Below are 19,932 nucleotides of genomic sequence, written 5' to 3' on the forward strand. Positions count from 1 at the left end.
AAAAACGATATAAATACTGTTCAGTTTCTTGCACAGACCGATCGTTTTGTGTCTTTACACATCAATGTTTGTGTTAAAAATCTTTGTTTGTGTTCTACTGAAGAAACAAAGTCACCTATATCTTGGATGCCCTGGGGGTAAGCAGATAAACATCAAATTTTCATTTTGGGGTGAACTATCCCTTTAAAGCTTCCCAACATACTGAAAACTTCAGTGCTCATAAACATCTATACTTCAATTAAAATGTTAAAAAACATATGACTTTATCTATACCTAGAAGACCTTCGATGCCCAAAATGCTCATTTAACTGATATAATTACATGAGAATTTAGAATAAATCTGGTAACAATGAAATCATACTCTGTTACAAACGTAACCTCGGTTCCCAGAGATACAGGAACGAGTACTGCGTCTGCTAAAATGCTATGGGAAAAAGTCCTTTTTACTCTTGAACTGAAGCCTTTTTCAATAGCGCAGTGTAACTGCACAGCGGTGCTGCACGAACCTATGGCCACGAAGCCCGCCAAAGCCCCACCAGAATGGGCTGGGCCATCTGGCTATATAAGTGGGCACTTCGCCATAGGATTCAGGTTACTTCGACTGAAGCGACGACTGACCCTGCGTTCCATTCGGAAGGGCTCATCCCTATGCCCTAATCCCTTCAAAGGGTTTACCCTCCGGAGTGAGAGCTTTGAAGGGTTGAAGGGTGTAGGTTTCTTGAAGTGCCCTTCTGCGTCATCATCACGTGCTCACACGGAGGCGCCGTCATCATGCAAAGAATCTGCGCAAAGGATCATGGGAGCCCGAAGTGTACATCAGTTGTACCCTTCGAAATCCTTCATTCCGAAGGGCCCTTTGAAGGGGCCAGTTTTGAGCACTTCGGTTTGGAACGAACCTTCAATATGGTGGCTATGATTGTTTTCACTCCGAAGTGCCCTTCGGAGGGCGATATATCCCGTTTGGAACGCACCGTGAGTTGTGCAGCTGCATAGCACGGCTAGCAAAGCAGTACTCGTTCCCGTATCTCAGGGAACCGAGGTTACGTTTGTAACAGAGTACGTTCCCTATTGATACTTCACTCGTACTGCATCTGCTAAGACGCTATGGGAACCAATACAATCACGCCATGCTATGGCAGAGGAACGACTACATGTGTAACCTTCCCCTAGGCACCTCAGGGCCCAAGGAGACAAGAATAGTAAACACCTCCCAAGGTGAACAGGCTAAGCTCACAGAGGTCCCAGCCAGCCTGAGTGATCGTTCCAGAAGACTTGCACAGCCCCGGCACCCATGAGGGCCGAGAGCGCACAAGTAAGTCCTCTGATGGGATTTCCGCAATAGACACGCCACTAAGGGGCAACGCCTCTAGTTGAATGGGCGCGTACTCCAAAGAGGCATTGCAGGCCCAAGGAAGAGTAGGCTAGCATAATAGCGTCAACCATCCACTTAGAAAGTGTCTGCTTCGTGACCGGATGCCCTTTAGCGCGGCCACCGAAGCAAACAAAGAGCTATTCAGACTGCCTAAACGGGGCGGAACGCTTGATGTAAACTTTCAGCGCCCTGACGGGGCAGAGTAAATTCAACTCCTGGTCCTCTTCTGAGGGAGGAATTGCAGAGAGTGTAATGACCTGTGCCCTGAATGGAGTAGAGAGCACCTTAGGTATATAACCATGCCTCGGTTTCGGCTTCGCGGGATGATGAGTCGGCGCAGACTTGGGGTGACTAGAGGTAGCTGCAGAGCTAGAGCATTTTGGCAGGAAGTGTCGCATGGCTTGGGACGACTATTGTGCCTCCGTGAAACACTGAGCAAAGCCTTCGACCGCTGGCCCGAACAGACCGGTGGGGGAGACCGGAGCATCAAGGAAGGGAACGTTTTCGGCGTCATTGATTTCCGTTAAGGTCAGCCATAAGTGGCACTCGAGCACCACCAGCCTGGCCATGGAACGCCCTATAGCCTGAGCCGTTGCTTTGGTGGTGCGCAAAGCCAAGTCCTTCGCGCTTCTCAGCTCCCTGAGCGTCGCTGGGTCTGGGCCAGACTCGTCTGTGCTGGCAAGGAGTTTGACCTGTAAGACCTGGAGGACCGCCATTGAATGGAGTGCCGAGGCCACTTGCCCAGCCGAGGAGTAGGCGTGTCCAGCGAGGGCTGAAGTCGTTCTACACGGCTTGGATGGATGGGCAGCCTTTGGCTTCCAGCCGATAGCAGTGGGCAGGCAGAGATGCGCGCCCACTGACTCATCAAGCGGATGCAGCTTCTCATACCCCTTATCTTCAGCGCCGTCCACCGAAGTGAGGGTGGTTGAAGCGGAAGTACGGAGACGTGCAGAGTATGGGGCGCGCCAAGACCTGGTGAGCTCGTCATGGACCTCCGGGAAAAAAAGGAGAGGATCGCTGACGAGGGGCTTGACGGCACCCCGGCAGGAACCACTCATCCAGACGGCTGAGGGAGGGCTCCTCCAGTGGAGACCACTCCAATCCCAGCTCCTCGACGGCTTTCGAGAAGACACGGATGAATTCGGCGTCCATCCCGGGCTTAACGTTGCTGGGCTCAGATGACGGCAGGGGGGCAGGGTCGGCAGTCGAGCCCGACAGCTCCTCTGTGTCCGAGGCTGCTAATGACATGCTATCATCCAGCAGCTCGTAATCACTCCCACCGAACGAGACCAGATCGCTCGCACTGACAGAGGGACGCTGGTCAGGCTGGGTGAAGAGGACAGGGGAAGCCTCTCTGTGTGGAGAGAGCGAAGCATGCAGGACTTGAGCCGATGTGAGCTCACTCGCATCCGAGCGCTGCGATCCTCTGCCCCGCTGTTTTTCCTCACAGGCTCCTGGGAGGAAGAAAACGGGAGGGCGCGAGGGGCGGAGTCGCTTTCTGAAAAGAAAGCTATCCGCGAGCGCAGAGAGGCGAGACTCATGTTCTCACAGTGAGAACAATCCGTCTCGGTGAGCGCGGATTCCGCGTGGGATTTCCCCAAGCAGGAAACGCACTCACGGTGGCCTCCATCGACGTGCAGGTCCGCAATAACGGCGCAGCATTTGAAACAACGCCGTGAAAATTTGCTCTTAGAAGTTTGCGTTTTATAAGGCTTGCCGGATGGTGGCAGGGGAAGCTGGACCACTGCTGTGCGGCACTGAAGGCGGCAGGAAAGGCGCCGAATCAGCTGAGCAGAGAGGTCGCTATTCCACTGCGAGACCTGTCAATGGCGAGCAGGCTATTCAGTCAGCGGAGATCAGCGTAGAACATCGTCGTCGCTGAAGGAGAAGAAATCTGAATCCTATGGCGAAGTGCCCGCTTATATAGCCAGATGGCCCCGCCCATTCTGGCGGGCTTTGGCGGGCTTCGTGGCCATAGGTTCGTGCAGCACCGCTGCCGAGCCATTGGTTCATTTTTAAAGTGTACTGCACGAACCAATGGCCGTGCAGTTACACTGCGTTACTGAAAAAGGTTTCAGTTCAAGAGAAAAAATGACTTTTTCCCATAGCATCTTAGCAGACGCAGTACGAGTGAAGTATCGATAGGGAACTACTGATGGTACATTTAAGCATTCATTACAACCTATATTATTAACATTAATATATGTGCTACAGAATAGGATATTTGTAGTTGAATGTTTTTGTAAGAAAAACTGAATATAAACTAAATGAAATTAGATATTGCTTAATTTAAAAATCAATTTTTTTATGAATTAATTTTGCTTACTCCAGTCAAGTATTCAGTGTCATATTATCTTTCAGAAATCATTATGTTAACTTGGTGTTCATGAAACATTTCTTTCTCAATTTTGCTGAGCTTCTTTTTTTTTTCCATGTATTTTTTTCTTTTTTGGGATTCTTTGATGAATAGAAAGTTCAAAAGAACAGAATTTATTTGACAGCCTACTTCACAGTCAATTTTGATCAATTTAATGCATCCTTGCTGAATAACAGTAGTAATTTATTTTTTTTAAAAAAAGAAAAGAAATCTTAGTAACCTCTAACTTTTGAACAGCAGTGTATATTATTCATAATGTAATATACTTTATAAAATAATATTCGTAATATATAATATATAACAAATGTATAAATATAGGTATAATTTAGATCTAGACCTTTCCCTCCTTTTTCCCGTATCAGTTTATTGCTCAGCTGTAACAACAACGCATAATTCTTAAAAGAGTTTTTACTGGAAACAAGTGGCTTCATCTTGTTTACGACATGATTTATGTTTAAGTCTGCCAAATGCGCTTTGTTTTGTCAACATAAACATCAATTAACCCTGTGAATTCCTGACCCTGCTTACAGGATTAAGCATTACAACCCCACAACATTTTGAATGCAAATACCTCTCATTCCTGTGAAGAGTCGTTTTATAAAACTAGAAAAGCCAAGAGTAAAAAGCACTATCAAAGTTGCTTTCATAACAAACAACAACCTGAAATCGAGCAATAAAGATAATAAAATAAACATAAAAATAAACAGCGGAGTACAAAATGTTACAACAGCCAGAAATAAATAACCTGGAGAATAAAATAGTTTAACAAACAGTCCAGATGCATAATATCCAAGAGGAACCTTGAATAAGGTTATAGATAATATAGATATAGACCCATCGGAGACCAGCAGCTTAATGGTCACTTGCCCTTTGACACATCAGGTGACAACATGCTTTCACCATAACAGCATATCACTACTTTTGTGTTGAGTAAACACAGTTTGAAAGCTATACCGAGTCACAACAAAGACAGGGAGAGAAAGGTTTATGTGGGTGATATGGAGTCCTTTACACAGGAGATGTGGGGGCTTCTAATACAGGCTTTGTTGATGGACTCAAGCTCGACACTGTCCTACACATACCTCAATTGTTGCCCAAATCTGGTTAAGTCCATTTCCTGTTCAGCCACAATTTGTGGAATGTTGGGCCATGGTCCTACTATAGTCTGCATCCGCAACTGGGTGACAGCGTGTTTGTAAATTATTTTACAAACGGAATACTTCAACCCAAACTGGCTTCTACTTTGAAACAACTGACTACTAAACTGATTAAGACACACTTTAACAAACTATATAATTTACCCATTTAAATACATATGTTACAGCTGCATTCTTACAGAACGAAATGGCATAACTTAACCCACTCATATTGTTGTTTGGTATTTCTGTCATAAAATAACTCACTGGTTCAGACATCATGTTCTGATTGCTCAGGGCACCGAGTGAAAATTACAAGCCAGAATGATTATTTAGTGCCTGTTGAAAGGAATGATTCCCTAAACAGCAATCATAAAACACAGCTTTGTTGCTCTTGTTGTAAAATAAAAACTTGGGTTATATGTAAGTCTAAGTTAGCAGTGGATATGGCCTTTTCCTGAACTCTGCTCCAGAGATCAATGTTATATCTGAGCCAGAGACCGTCTGCATCACTGATGGTGAAGTTTAATTCACTCTTCTTGAATTGTCTTCATTGAACCCCACACCTCAGAGAGAACAGATCATCAACAGGTACCATTACAACATTTTACATTACATCCAATAATAATATTAATAATATTAATAGAATATTAATGGAGTCTGTTTTGTATGTTACTTTAGAGCAATGCTTAAAATCTTTACTGACACAAGCCACCCCCCAAAGCCCTGGGGGAAAATTTTCTCTGCAAGGATTTATAAAAACTTTCATTAGCTAAATATTAACTAACATTACCACAGTATAACATGCTAAACAGATAATTAGTTTAAACAGATAATTAGTGAAGCAGTTAGAAATTTGTCATTTATAAATAATACGAAAATTATTTTGAAATGCTTTACTTACAAATTTAGTGTACGTTCACTATTTAATATAGTGATTACATGTAAATAAAGAACAAATACCAGTGGTAACAAAGCGATAAATAGTAACGCTGGGATAATTTTTCGATGTTTTATTCGACGTGCAGCCAGTTGGAGCGGCGTACTGTTGCTATGGTTACCTCGTCAGGAGAATGTGACTTCTGTTTGCAAGCGACTGTAACTTTCTAACTTTGGTTCAGTGATTACTGAAAGTTTGAAAATGCTGTTGAAACGAATATTTACACATAATGAAGATATGATTTTATTATAATAACTATATTATTCAAAAAGCAAGAACATTATCTATAACTTTACCACTTTTATACTCCCCACCTCTTATACAGGTGAATTCTTCAACAATTAAACAACGCAACTGTATATAACTTTATGTTTTTTAAAGTCTTCAAGCATACTTGTATTATTATATAGCTGAATTCCTCAACAACTGAAGGTGTAGCTTTAAAAAATAATGCAATGTATACAACTTACCTTTTTTAAACTCCTCGAGCATGGCATCCAGCTTTGTATCATTGAAGACAAAATGCAGAGGGTGGCTGTAGAACTTGGTGATGGTTTTCAACGGCGTGCAATCGTCTGGATCCACAAAGGCCAAGTCCTTGACAAACAGCAAGTCCACAATATGACATCTCTCGCCCTCACACACAGGTATTCGCGTGTAGCCGCTCTCCATGATCTCAGACATGGTGTTGAAGTCCAGGATGGCATCAGCGGCAATCATGAAGCAGTCTCGCAAAGGCGTCATGACATCCTCCACAGTTTTAGTCCTGAGCTCCAGAGCGCCCTGGATGATGTTGAGCTCCTCTTTCACCAGGTCATTATACGGATCTGTCACCCTGAGCATCTCCAGAAGCTTCTCCCTGTTGTACACAGTGCCGATCTCCTGCCCCAGCACGTGGTCCAGGAGTTTACTGACGGGATATGATGCAGGGAAAGTGAGGATCATAAAGAATTTCCCCCAAAGCCCTGGGGGGGAAAATTTTCTCTGCAAGGATTTATAAAAACTTTCATTAGCTAAATATTAACTAACATTACCACAGTATAACATGCTAAACAGATAATTAGTTTAAACAGATAATTAGTGAAGCAGTTAGAAATTTGTCATTTATAAATAATACGAAAATTATTTTGAAATGCTTTACTTACAAATTTAGTGTACGTTCACTATTTAATATAGTGATTACATGTAAATAAAGAACAAATACCAGTGGTAACAAAGCGATAAATAGTAACGCTGGGATAATTTTTCGATGTTTTATTCGACGTGCAGCCAGTTGGAGCGGCGTACTGTTGCTATGGTTACCTCGTCAGGAGAATGTGACTTCTGTTTGCAAGCGACTGTAACTTTCTAACTTTGGTTCAGTGATTACTGAAAGTTTGAAAATGCTGTTGAAACGAATATTTACACATAATGAAGATATGATTTTATTATAATAACTATATTATTCAAAAAGCAAGAACATTATCTATAACTTTACCACTTTTATACTCCCCACCTCTTATACAGGTGAATTCTTCAACAATTAAACAACGCAACTGTATATAACTTTATGTTTTTTAAAGTCTTCAAGCATACTTGTATTATTATATAGCTGAATTCCTCAACAACTGAAGGTGTAGCTTTAAAAAATAATGCAATGTATACAACTTACCTTTTTTAAACTCCTCGAGCATGGCATCCAGCTTTGTATCATTGAAGACAAAATGCAGAGGGTGGCTGTAGAACTTGGTGATGGTTTTCAACGGCGTGCAGTCATCTGGATCCACAAAGGCCAAGTCCTTGACAAACAGCAAGTCCACAATATGACATCTCTCGCCCTCACACACAGGTATTCGCGTGTAGCCGCTCTCCATGATCTCAGACATGGTGTTGAAGTCCAGGATGGCATCAGCGGCAATCATGAAGCAGTCTCGCAAAGGCGTCATGACATCCTCCACAGTTTTAGTCCTGAGCTCCAGAGCGCCCTGGATGATGTTGAGCTCCTCTTTCACCAGGTCATTATACGGATCTGTCACCCTGAGCATCTCCAGAAGCTTCTCCCTGTTGTACACAGTGCCGATCTCCTGCCCCAGCACGTGGTCCAGGAGTTTACTGACGGGATATGATGCAGGGAAAGTGAGGATCATAAAGAATTTAGTCAGGAGTATAGTGTTTGCGCCCACGGCGAGCCCATGCCTGGAGCAGATTGCTTGTGGCACGATTTCCCCAAAAATCACGATCCCTATAGTGGACACCACTACAGCGATCAGCCCTGATCCTGCGATGTCATCGAGCAGGATAGTCAAAGTGGTATTGACCAAGACATTTCCCAGTAGCAAAGAGCACAGAAGGTAGTTTCCTTGGCTTCGAACTGGCTCGATCTTCTTCGCGTAATTCTTCTCCTTCTCAGTCCCGCAGTTCTGGACAATCCGGAGCTCCATGGGATCCAGCGCCATCAGTCCCAGATTCAGCCCGCTGAACATGCCAGACAAACCCAACAACATGGCAATAAAAATCACCTGCAGCCAGAAAGGCAGCAGGAACTTCTTCTCCTCCACCACGATCACTTTAGTGTCATGCCCCTCGTGATAGATCCAGGTGCTCTCGGACCACGCGTCCTGCGTGCCAGGTGTGGCGGTGGCAATGCACAGGTAATACACTTTGCTCTTCTCAGTTTTTCGCAGAGGTTTCACCTCTATTTCAATAATCCCAGATGTCTTTCTGTTTACCTCCACGTTGGGAAGGATGATGATATCGGAGGATCGGATGCCGCAGGGATGCGAGGCAGGTGCGTCTCTGAGGCTCTGGCTCTCCGCAGATGCGCTGCCGATGCTGTGTTCCGTAAAGGCGAGTTTGGACCACGTCTCGTTGTTGATGTTTTGCCCATAGACCCTTAACCTGACACGAGAGCGCTCGCTGACGCGCAAAAAGCCTCTGTCCATAAACGACACCTCGTCGGTGTCCTCGAGCCGGAGGCCAATGATGACAGTTTCTTCTGGCGCGTCTTTGCCATCAATGCTACTGATCAGACAACTGCTGACAATTAAGAATATAACAGTCAATGAGCTAGCCCGGTTCAGCGCCGCCATATTAGAAGTGGGCACTGCGGTCCATTGCTCTGCCATGTTGACAATGGGCAAACTTTAGACAATGCATGTAGGATGCCACGGTCAGAGGGAATCCGCGTCCGCCTTCATCCTCTCTATAGCAGTCCTGACATCAAGCAACAAGGCCGACATTACTCACCGCGTATTGCTGCCTCTCTGCACCACGATGACACACCAGCACGCTCTATGTGAACTACTGTGAGTACGGATGCCTAATGACGGACGGTCATTCTGACCAATCCGGTCGCGTATGCAAACTAAGACCACTGGCATCCAATGAAATCTCGCGGAATGTCGGAGGGGAGGCGGTGCTATCCATAGATGTACATATCTGTACATGCATATCTATGGTGCTATCGGGTTTAAACGCGGTAGTGGGTGTATCCAAAGACCAATCAAAATGAGCGGTACCTAAAAGGTGGGAGTGGTCACCGACGGCCAAAGGTATGTCACCATTGAAACTACTGGCCGATACATTGCATTAACGTATTGAAATTTCGGGGTTAATTCTGAAAACTGAGAAAAACAGTATGACGAATGTAGTGGGGTAAATGATACACAAGGAAATGCATAATAAAATTACGACACACAGATTAAAAAGATTCGCTTTCTATTTGCTTGTAAGCGCGTGTGCGTCTCTCTGCCAGATAAACAAACAAAACGACTTCATTCATGCGTTCGTTACGTCAATTTTCACAAGACGCCCAAAAAGTCTGTTCCTAATTCCTTCATAGAACCACTAAATTTAATGGAAAACCAAATAGTTTGTGATGTTTCAGAAAATCACAAAAAGAGGAAAATTTGTATACTAATATAGATTATGACTTATGATGATATTAAAATTATAATGATTTTAAATTGCCCTTATTTTGTCACCTTTTGGAGAGACAAAACGATTTTAATAAAACATTATATTTAGAACTATCTATATAATATACATAATGAGATAATAATAATTCATTCACAAAATAAAAAAAGTCTTTGACTAAGAGAAGACTAAACTGAACCCTAAAACAGTAAAAAGGTAAAGGCTTTTTACTCATGCACACACACACACACACACACACGCACACACAGAGAGAGAGAGAGAGAGAGAGTTTAGTGTGCATATTTTTTCCTCTTTCTTGTTCTAAATCATATTGGGAAAATTGTTTGTATTTGTCTGTATTTCTATTAGCTCATATAAGAAGGCAGTAGGTGATCAATGTGAATGTATACAAAATAATATATATAAACATATTATAGTCCTTGCATGATTGCATCCAGTCACTAAAGCCTATAAACCTGTAATCTTCCCCGACAATTTATTTGCTCTATGGAAATGTGTTTTACCTATAGAGGGAGCCAAAACACTGACAATAATACATTGACTACTTTCCTCCTTTTTCAAAATCAATACCACTTGTAAATAACTGACATAGTCGAACTGAGCAATATAAAATTGAAACAAGATGATTTTGCAGATCTGAAAAGCAAAAGACCATTACAACCATTAGCTCTGTAAATATTTCTATGTGCTTTATTATACATTATATGCACACAGTGGTGCATATATTGTATCATAAAGCAAACTACAAATGTCTTTTTTGCATAGATTCATAAATTAAATAATAAGGATATACAAGCTAAAATGGCATATTTTTTACTGGGGGGGGGGTTCATTATGTGAGAAAGCACACAATGTTGCTTTGAGCGATTGCTGTGAACATTCCACATAGTTTATTTATACCCACAACCTATTTTGTATATATTAAGTTATAAGACATCATCCTTTTGAAAAACCTCCTAATGATTAACTCAAGACTTGGTTTTACACAAGCTCTTGGCAGATTGCAAGACTTCATTATTATAGACCTTGAGTACTGATAAGTTAAACTGGGGAGGTACAGAACATTCTTTCCAATTCAAGGTCTCCCATGATCCTGTGAATGGGCAGATGTGCCTAGTGCAAGACCTTTTACCAAGAACTTAAAGTTAATCTTTCTTATTTATTAGCTGTTGACATTGCATAACTAATATTTTTCTCAGAATTTTCTTTCTTTTATTATTCATTATTTTATATAAAAAAAAAATATATATATATATATATATACCATCCAATGTATTGCAACGTTGAAACTATACGTTGATGCTCATTGTTATATTTTGACTGTAACGTAAAAAAATATAGTCTGTATTCTGCACAAGTCTTGCAGACACAAGTCAAAACTTAGTTGAAGTGAATAGTTATGCTCAAGGCCTTGCTCTAGGTCTAGGACATCCATCTGCTTGCCCTTGCAGAGAAGCTGCTGATATTGCATGTGGGATAAACTTTGTCACGTATCCCTGTGTTGGACTTTCAACAAAGGACACGTTTCATTCATTTGCTTTTCCACATACATTTAATAAAGTTGCTCCAAGCTTAAACCTAAAAAATGAACTAGCAAAATGTGCAGAAACAATTCTGTGTGACATTTTATACAAATATATTCAAGTAAATTTGGCACAACACCACCATAAAAAAGACAAATAAATTAACAAGAAAATACAATTTGTACATTTGGTGTGCAGTGAATTGGGAAATTTTGACTACGCAAGATCTAAAAGACTAAAAGCAAATGTTCTTACACAAACTTAGGCTTAAAAGATGAGACAAAAACAGTATATTGTTTTGACATTGCACTATCATTTCAAAAAGACAAATATGAATACTGGAAACAATCTCCCACAGAAAAGCCTTCATTTGAAGGTCTTATGCATGTTTTTCACGACCACCCATAATCAGGTGTTAGAGAATAGGAGGATGTCGGCCTGTGCCTTTTTTTTTTAACTAGCAATCTGCTATGCAATAAGCCATCATCTGCAGTCTCAAAAAGTGATGTGATCTACTGTTAAAAATCAATGAAAAACTAGAGTATGTGATATCCACAGCATGTTATTAGAAGGGCTCCATTATTTCATCAAGTGTTTGAGCTGGTCCTGCAGGTTTTTGGAGTGTTCTACACTGTGAATACATTACAGATGAAGAGTTAACAAATGTTTAGAGAAATTCACAAAAAAAAAAACTATTAAACAAAACTATTTAAATAATTTGAATGACCTAAATTTAATGACTTACTTCTTTTGAATGGCCTCTTGCCTGGATTTAAAAGATAAAGAAATATATCAGATTTCAGTTTTGTTTTATTTAGTCTAAACTATGAAATAACACAAATTAAAGTATGGGAATTATGCAGTGACCAAAAAAGGTTAAAGTCAAGTCAAGTCAAGTTTATTTATATAGCGCTTTATACAATACAAATGAAAAAAGTTTATTTGTAAAGTAACTCAAACAAAGGCACAATTTTTATTAATATACAAAATTAAATTACAAAAACAGAAAACCTTTAAGGTTTAAGGTTATGAGGTATATGAGTGTTTCCTTTGACTAGTACTGTACAAGATGTTAATGTAGATAAATGCAGTATATATGTATACTTGTCTACTTACTGATACTGCAAGTGGGTTGTTATAATAGACATCTTCCGTAGACTCTGCAAGAATAAAGATACTTGGAGAAGTTACATCTGCTTTATTAAACATTAAATAGCCAACTGTATCATATTCGATAAATGGAATTCTAAGGCCTCTAAATTATCAACATGATCAAAGCTACTGAAAAATCAGTTGTACACAATCTACTACCTGCCTTCTGTCCTCTGACTGATAGTTCATGCTTTAATATTAATATAGTATAAGCAACTTAATCGGTTTACTTGATTATCAATACACTATATTTAAAAATCATATTAAAATCTAAAAAGCATATCAATGCATTGCATTATTAGCACCCCACAGTAAAAACTAGAGCTTTGATCATAAAACTAAAGATTTGAATAGCATCAAGAAATATTACTGGGAGATATAAAGTGACAACTATTATTTATATGCATTTGATGTAGTCTGTTATACTGTTATATCTTATAAAGAAAATCATTTTGCCTTTATATCACTTACATCTTCAGAATGCAGAATTGCATCTTCTTGAATTACCATATTTCTTGCTGCCTGACTGAGTAGCTGTAAAGTAGAAGAGACCACTGTTAATTTTATGAGATAACTGCATTCATCTTTATCTTAAAACCTAGTGAAACGCCTGTCTGTACACAGCATGTCTGGACAACATATGATGGCAAATATTTGGGCATATGAATCCCAGGATATACTAAGTTTTGAGGCTTGCATCCGGTGTGTATTACAGTGCACAGCATAAATAAGTACACCCCCTCTGATTAAATATAAAAGATGTATTTTCTTAATGATCACTAATATAATTCATAGAAAGATGGCAAAATTGAAATGTATTAAACATATTCTTAATAAAAACAGAGAAATACATGCCATTAATATCTGTAAAATAAGAAACTTAGCCAATTTTTGTTTAAATGAAGGATTGCATTTAGTAACTTTCAGGAGGGTGTACTCATTTTTGTAACACAACATCTGATCACTTTGATAAGAAAATTGTATTTTCTTGAATAATTTTTAACATTCTTCTTTGGTAACTGATCAAGCAGACTTGCTGGAATATTATATCTCTAAAAAACCATAACATGTCTTCTAAGCAAAGAGTAATTGCTGAATTTGTTAAGTTTCAGAGGGGGTGTACTCATTTATGCTGTGCACTGTACTATGAAGAGGAAACAGATAGCCGGGCAAATATCTCGCCTTATATATATATCAATATAACGTTTCGAATATTTACTTCTTGGCTCCTGGATCCTTTCAACACTTGACGGGTTAGAGCGATCACATCTCCACTGCAAGAAGTGACTTTATCAGACAATAAACCTTTAACAGATTGACCAAAGCGAGGCTGCGTCTCGGAGGAAGCCATCACTGTTTACTACGGCACCAGGCGAGGGACAATTTCAAACATGAACGCGAATGACACAGACGAGAGGATGGGGAAGATGTTTAGTTAGGCTACTTAGATAACTTTATCTAATTTATCTTTATCTAACTTCATCTTTATCTTAGATAACATAACTTTAAGTAACTTAGTTACTTGGTAAAATACATTAACAAAGCACTTAAGTGAAGTCAAGTCATGTTAAGTCACAGTTTATTTTAGCACATTTCATATTCATTACATTTTTGTTACGTGATTGCACAGTATCTTGTGTATACTATCCTCAGTTTTATTCTTAACTGTTTTAATTCATTTTAAATATATATATTTTTTACCTAATTTAAAATTTTGTAATCTGCTTTTATTAATGTGATTATTTTTAATGATTATTTTAATTCCTTTTATGTAAAATACTTTGAATCACCATTGTGTATGATTTGTATGAAATGTACAATAAGCTTGCCTTGCTATATGAAATCTATTAAATATAAATAATTATTTAACATAAAAGCAGCATATAGCATCAAAAGTAGCTTTTTTTGAACAATTATCCCATTTAAATCCTCTTACTGTAAGAAATTTTTTTTTATTTTTCTGTATGTTTAAAATACTATTAGTGACTACAAACCAACATTTGTTGTAGCCTACATTTTATTTTGTAATTTTATAGGCTACATTTTTTCTATGTAATTTTTACATTTATTTTATGTTATTATTTGATGTTTTATGCAATTATTTCTAGAAAAAAACACAAAACAGGGGTTTAATGTGTGCAAAAAAAAAATCCTATATAAAATTTAACAGACTATGAACTTATTGTCTTAAAGACAATAAGGTTTAGTTCGACCTATTAATGATCATCATTTTCCAAAGGTTAAGCACCTCCTTTATCTGATCATTTATCAAAAAAGGCTATTTTGTTTTTAAGACTTTCAAGCCTAATTTTGTATTCTATTTGTAGAAAGTGGCATTTTATCAATTGCACAGCACTACAGCATTTGTGATTGTTTCTGCAAGCTCCAAAAGAAGTATACATCTCAAAGTTAAGCTAAAAGTTGAAAAGAAATGGAAAATGTAAACAAAAAAAATAAAAGAAAAATGAAAAATAAGAAAATAAAAAATGGGCTGAGCTCAGACATGCACTTCCATGCATTTTTTGAATGTGGGGAACCAATCAACAGCCCCGATGACACTTAGATAGTTGAAGCTAAACTATTTCAGGGTCAAGGAGGTGGCATTGAAGAATTCGCATAAAAATCTGCCGTCGCCTCGCCCATACAGACAGTGCTGATTTGAAGAGCTGGTGAACGCTTGGTTGAATGTAGTTGACCATGTCTGACCCACTCATCCTGCCATGGCTTCTCTGTTCATGCCTGTTCTCTGCAGTAACTCTAGCGGCGCTGTATCTCAAAAGGAAGATGAATGGATTTGTGCCAGGCGGCAGATCTCCTCCAAGCCTCCCATCACTCCCCATCATCGGGAGTCTCCTCAGCCTCGGAACTGACAGTCCTCCACACATCTTCTTTCAGCAGCTGCAGAAGAAATACGGAGATCTTTATTCCCTCATGATGGGCTCCCACAAAGTCCTGATTGTGAACAACCACCATCATGCAAAAGAGATCCTGATCAAAAAAGGAAAAATATTTGCAGGGAGGCCACGAACTGTAAGTAAACCGCATCACTTTCATCAGCCGCTGACTTTCACTCAAATATTTACTTTACTTTATATGTTTGTCTTTAAGGTTACAACAGACTTGTTAACTCGAGATGGGAAAGATATAGCATTTGCTGACTACAGTTCCACATGGAAGTTCCATCGGAAAATGGTGCATGGAGCTCTTTGCATGTTTGGTGAAGGTTCAGTTTCTATTGAGAAGATAAGTGAGTATCACTGCAGCCAACATGATATACAAATATATAAAGCAAAAAAATGCATAAAAAATGGAAAAATATACAAAACAGAGCCTGCTACCTAATTCTTACTTTCCACCTAAAGTCTGCAGGGAGGCCAGCTCTATGTGTGACATGTTGGCTGAATCCCAGAACAGTGCTGTGGATCTGGCACCGGAGCTGACGCGTGCCGTCACAAACGTGGTGTGTGCCTTGTGTTTCAACTCCTCATACAAACATGGAGATGCTGAGTTTGAGTCCATGCTCCAGTACAGTCAGGGAATCGTGGATACAGTCGCTAAGGACAGCTTGGTGGATATTTTCCCATGGCTGCAGGTAAGCTTCAATGTGTGATAATGATGTGTCTTACACTGCAAGATTCTTAATTGTTTTGGAAAGAGGTCTCACCAGGGCTGTATTTAATTGATCAAAATTACAGTAAAAACAGTCAATTCGGAATTAAAAATAACTATCTTCTAATTTCTGTTTTTAGAATGTAATTTATTTCTGTGATGCAAAGATGAATTTTCAACATAATTTTTTACTCCAGTCCAAAAATCATTTTAATATGCTGGTGTGCTGCTCAAGAAACATTTCTTCTTATTATCAATGCTGAAAACAATACTATACTGCCTTATATTTTTGTGAAAACAGCGATAAATTTGTTAAGGATTCTTTGATGAGCAGAAAGTTCAAAAGAACCACATTGATTTGAAATAGAAATGTTTTATGGCATTATAAATAGCCTACTGCATCTTTACTGTCACTTTTGATCAATTTAATGCATCCTTGCTGAATAAACGTATTGATTTCTTTAAAATTAATCTTACTTTTAAACGGTAATTCTTGGCTTTCCTAGCGGTTAGTTACCTAAGATATAATAAAAATCATTTTTGTCTTATGCTTTGAATTTTAATAGCCTACATGTATTTTTCCTCCAAGATATTCCCAAACAAAGACCTCAAAATCCTAAAACAGTGTGTTTCAATCAGAGACAAACTGCTTCAAAAGAAATACGAGGAACACAAGGTAAACGTGCATCTTCAATATTACAAAAAAACTAATGAAAATTCTGAATATTCCCTGTTTGTAATCAATACGAGTTCATAAAAGCTGCGTGAACAATAAACAGTTTTAGATGGAGTGTAACATTTCAAACCAGGATATGTCAACATATGTATAAATTATAGTGTAGACTAGACTCAACAAACAGCAGCTGTCGCCGCATATTCCAAAATGCACTCAAGAGAAAAAGTCGGTGCTTTATAACGATTTCTCCCTCAATAACCTGTGATTTGTCTCCCTCTACAGGTGGATTACAGCGATAACGTCCAGCGGGATCTCTTGGATGCACTTCTGAGGGCCAAACGCAGCTCAGAGAATAACAACACCAGCACTCACGATGTTGGTTTAACTGAAGACCATGTGCTCATGACTGTGGGGGACATCTTCGGGGCAGGGGTGGAAACCACTACTACTGTACTCAAATGGTCAATAGCTTACCTTGTCCATAATCCACAGGTAAATAAACTGCTCACAACTGGCATTTCAGAATCAGTTCTTGCAACGAAACTTAGTAGATGTTCTTTACATTTGGCATTAGGTGCAGAGAAAGATTCAGGAGGAGCTGGACAATAAGACTGGAAAAGACAGACACCCTCAGCTCAGTGACAGAGGGAATTTGCCTTATCTTGAGGCCACTATAAGAGAAGTTCTGAGGATCCAACCTGTCTCCCCACTTCTCATCCCTCATGTGGCGCTCCAAGACTCCAGGTAAGGTTTAAAAAAAACTAATATATTTTCCTTTATTTTGCAAGGATGCATTAAATTGTGAAAGAAAAGACATTTGTTATACAAAACACTTCTGTTTCTACTTTTGACCAAATATTACAAAAAAAAATGTATCACAGTTACCACAAAAATATTAGGCAGCACAACTGTTTTCAACATTTTTACTAAGAAGAAATGTTTTTGAGCTGCAAATCACCATATTAGAATGATTTCTGAAAGATCATGTGATGCTGAAGACTTGAGTAATGGCTGCTGAAAATTCAGCTTTGCCATCATAGATATAAATTGCATTTAAAGAAAAGATTAAAACATAAAAGTTATTTGAAATTGTAATATTTAGCAATTTTATTTTTGCTGTATTTATCTTACTGACCTCAAACTTTTGAGTAGTAGCCGATACCATTACATTTGATTTATTATTTTATTAATTTGAATTATTATTTGCTATTTGTTTTTGATGTCTAATGACCACTGTTTGAACATTTGAAAAATAAAAACGTTTAAACTTCCAAATTTTACTTTCAGGGTTGCAAAAATTTCACGTTCATATAAAATACTGTCCAGTCGTGATGTCTTCTCTGCTCTCTTTGACAGTGTGGGAGAATACACTGTGCAGAAAGGAACCCGAGTCATTATTAACCTGTGGTCTTTACATCATGATGAGAAGGAATGGAAGAATCCTGAGCTGTTTGACCCAGGTGAGAATCTGCAGTGATATCAAACATTCATGTAATCTGTGAAGATTTCCAAATACAATGAATCCTTTAATCCGACAGGGCGATTTCTGAACGAGGAGGGTGATGGTTTGTGCTGCCCTTCGGCCAGCTATCTACCCTTCGGCGCAGGGGTTCGAGTTTGTCTCGGCGAGGCCCTGGCAAAGATGGAACTCTTCCTCTTCCTGTCATGGATTTTGCAAAGGTTCACGCTAGAGATGCCCACTGGCCAGCCTCTGCCTGACCTTCAGGGCAAGTTTGGTGTGGTTCTTCAACCCAAGAAATTCAAAGTCATTGCTAAACTAAGAGCAGATTGGGAAACCTTCCCACTAATGCAGCACTGCTGAGTAAATGATGTGTGTCTTTTGTACTCTTGAGACATTTGTCATTTTTTATGAAGCCTGCTATCAAATTTCACAAATCAGACACGAATATAATTCATATCTTGAGACAGTGTGACTCCATGATCAACAGTAATTGAGCAGAGTGCAACAGTCAGGTTCTGGAGGTAAAAATCCCATTCATTTTCTCCATGGGGAATTGATTTTTAATTGAACTGTTAATCGATGGTATGTGCTTTTGTTGAAGTCATCAGTCCACATTATTTCAACTTATTTTTAATCATGGAATTCTTTATGACAAACTACATTACCCATAATTCTGCAAAGAAACGTCCACCAATCAGAAAATCAAAACAAGCAAAAAAAGAACACTTTAGCACCTGCCTGCTCCTATGAAGCAGTGAATGATGTCAATCTCTCTGCACTCTCAAATACTTAAATTTGTAAATATACATGCATATTTTACAATAAATGTAAATATGTATTGCTTCTATATATGCATAATCATCTTTAAATCAAGTTATTTTCCCACCATTTTTTAGTAATGTCAATTTATTCTTTCCTTCAATAAAACTATTAAGTACAAAGTCTTGTACCTTTGTCTTTTTGTCCAATTTTCATTTATTTTCTTTAGCAAAGACTTTTAAGAAATCCCTTTAGGAAAATGAATAAGAAAAAATACTTTGAAAACAAAGGTGGCTGAAAAAGGAAGACTGCCATTTTGGATGCGTAACTGAACCACTCACAGAAATCCATTGGCTTTCAAAACATTCTTTGATACTCTTTAATTTGGTTGAGACTTATAAAATGCGGAAAATACAGTTTCATATATAAAAAGAAAGTGACTACGGATACAAAACTAAAACGTAGTTCCAGGCTTGAATCAAAGCTTAAGAAAAAAAAAAGCAATTGGCTTGCAAAGCCTTCTTCACCTTCAAGCACACAAGCACACACACACACACACTGCTCAGTGTCAAAACAGTGCAATGACAACTTTTTTAGGCAAAACAAATGACATCTCATTCACAGTGAGCTACCCAACATAGTGACTCAGATTTCCACTTTTAATCAATACCTTTGGTCTCAAACATCACAGGACGATAGAAAACAATGGAGACTAGAGCTACAGAAAGATCGTCATGAGCACCATTGCTGCGACAAGATGACTTGACTTCATAGCTTCAAGCTTCACTTAATCAGTCAAATAATTTTGATGCTATGATGCTATAACTGGTCCAAATCATTCAGAATGCTCAATATTAGGTTTAGCCAAACGATACTGCTACACAAACATTTCCGAAGGCACCACGTCAATGTTGGAATTTACCTCCCAAACCGGTTTTTCCAGCTAACACACTAGGAACCTAATTTACCGGCCACATCACGTTTGAAAGAAAATTAGCCACCATTTACAAA

At 39.1% G+C, this 19,932-nt stretch overlaps 3 protein-coding genes across 3 annotated transcripts in view; 1 reads left to right on the forward strand and 2 right to left on the reverse strand.

The window, feature by feature from the left end:
• LOC107708072 (metal transporter CNNM2-like) overlaps positions 1-9,115 on the reverse strand; it is a 21,333-nt gene extending 12,218 nt beyond the window's left edge. The window contains exons 1-2 of the mRNA XM_016512219.1: positions 7,477-9,115; positions 6,296-6,790 (exon numbers count right to left, since the gene is read on the reverse strand). Coding sequence (XP_016367705.1) covers positions 6,296-6,790; positions 7,477-8,929 — 1,948 coding nt within the window. The 5' untranslated portion in view covers positions 8,930-9,115. The remainder of the gene's footprint in view (positions 1-6,295; positions 6,791-7,476) is intronic.
• Positions 9,116-11,709: 2,594 nt separating this feature from the next.
• borcs7 (BLOC-1 related complex subunit 7) lies at positions 11,710-13,814 on the reverse strand. The gene is made up of 5 exons (XM_016511819.1): positions 13,635-13,814; positions 12,887-12,949; positions 12,380-12,423; positions 12,009-12,029; positions 11,710-11,894 (listed from the first exon to the last, which is right to left on the reverse strand). Exons 1-5 carry the CDS (start codon positions 13,764-13,766, stop codon positions 11,843-11,845), a joined length of 312 nt encoding a protein of 103 aa, XP_016367305.1. The 5' UTR covers positions 13,767-13,814; the 3' UTR covers positions 11,710-11,842.
• Positions 13,815-15,077: 1,263 nt separating this feature from the next.
• LOC107707716 (steroid 17-alpha-hydroxylase/17,20 lyase-like) lies at positions 15,078-19,043 on the forward strand. Its single transcript, XM_016511811.1, has 8 exons — positions 15,078-15,445; positions 15,524-15,662; positions 15,778-16,007; positions 16,614-16,700; positions 16,983-17,192; positions 17,275-17,444; positions 18,057-18,160; positions 18,239-19,043. The coding sequence occupies exons 1-8, from the start codon at positions 15,113-15,115 to the stop codon at positions 18,520-18,522; spliced, it is 1,557 nt and encodes a 518-aa protein (XP_016367297.1). The 5' UTR covers positions 15,078-15,112; the 3' UTR covers positions 18,523-19,043.
• Positions 19,044-19,932: the final 889 nt, after the last annotated feature.

Source organism: Sinocyclocheilus rhinocerous, unplaced genomic scaffold (assembly GCF_001515625.1).
Source record: "Sinocyclocheilus rhinocerous isolate Xijiao unplaced genomic scaffold, SAMN03320098_v1.1 scaffold1243, whole genome shotgun sequence".
NCBI lineage: Eukaryota > Metazoa > Chordata > Actinopteri > Cypriniformes > Cyprinidae > Sinocyclocheilus > Sinocyclocheilus rhinocerous.

What these genes read in the sequence shown, in the direction of transcription:
- LOC107707716 (XM_016511811.1), top strand. Translation starts at nt 15,113, where the DNA reads ATGTCTGACCCACTCATCCTGCCATGGCTTCTCTGTTCATGCCTGTTC. An exon ending in AGTTTCTATTGAGAAGATAA is followed by an intron (nt 15,663 to 15,777) that starts GTGAGTATCACT and finishes TTCCACCTAAAG; the next exon opens with TCTGCAGGGAGGCCAGCTCT. An exon ending in GTGGCGCTCCAAGACTCCAG is followed by an intron (nt 17,445 to 18,056) that starts GTAAGGTTTAAA and finishes TCTCTTTGACAG; the next exon opens with TGTGGGAGAATACACTGTGC.
- borcs7 (XM_016511819.1), bottom strand. Translation starts at nt 13,766, where the DNA reads ATGGCTTCCTCCGAGACGCAGCCTCGCTTTGGTCAATCTGTTAAAGGT. An exon ending in AAGGATCCAGGAGCCAAGAA is followed by an intron (nt 12,950 to 13,634) that starts GTAAATATTCGA and finishes TCTACTTTACAG; the next exon opens with CTACTCAGTCAGGCAGCAAG. An exon ending in CAATTCTGCATTCTGAAGAT is followed by an intron (nt 12,424 to 12,886) that starts GTAAGTGATATA and finishes TTATTCTTGCAG; the next exon opens with AGTCTACGGAAGATGTCTAT.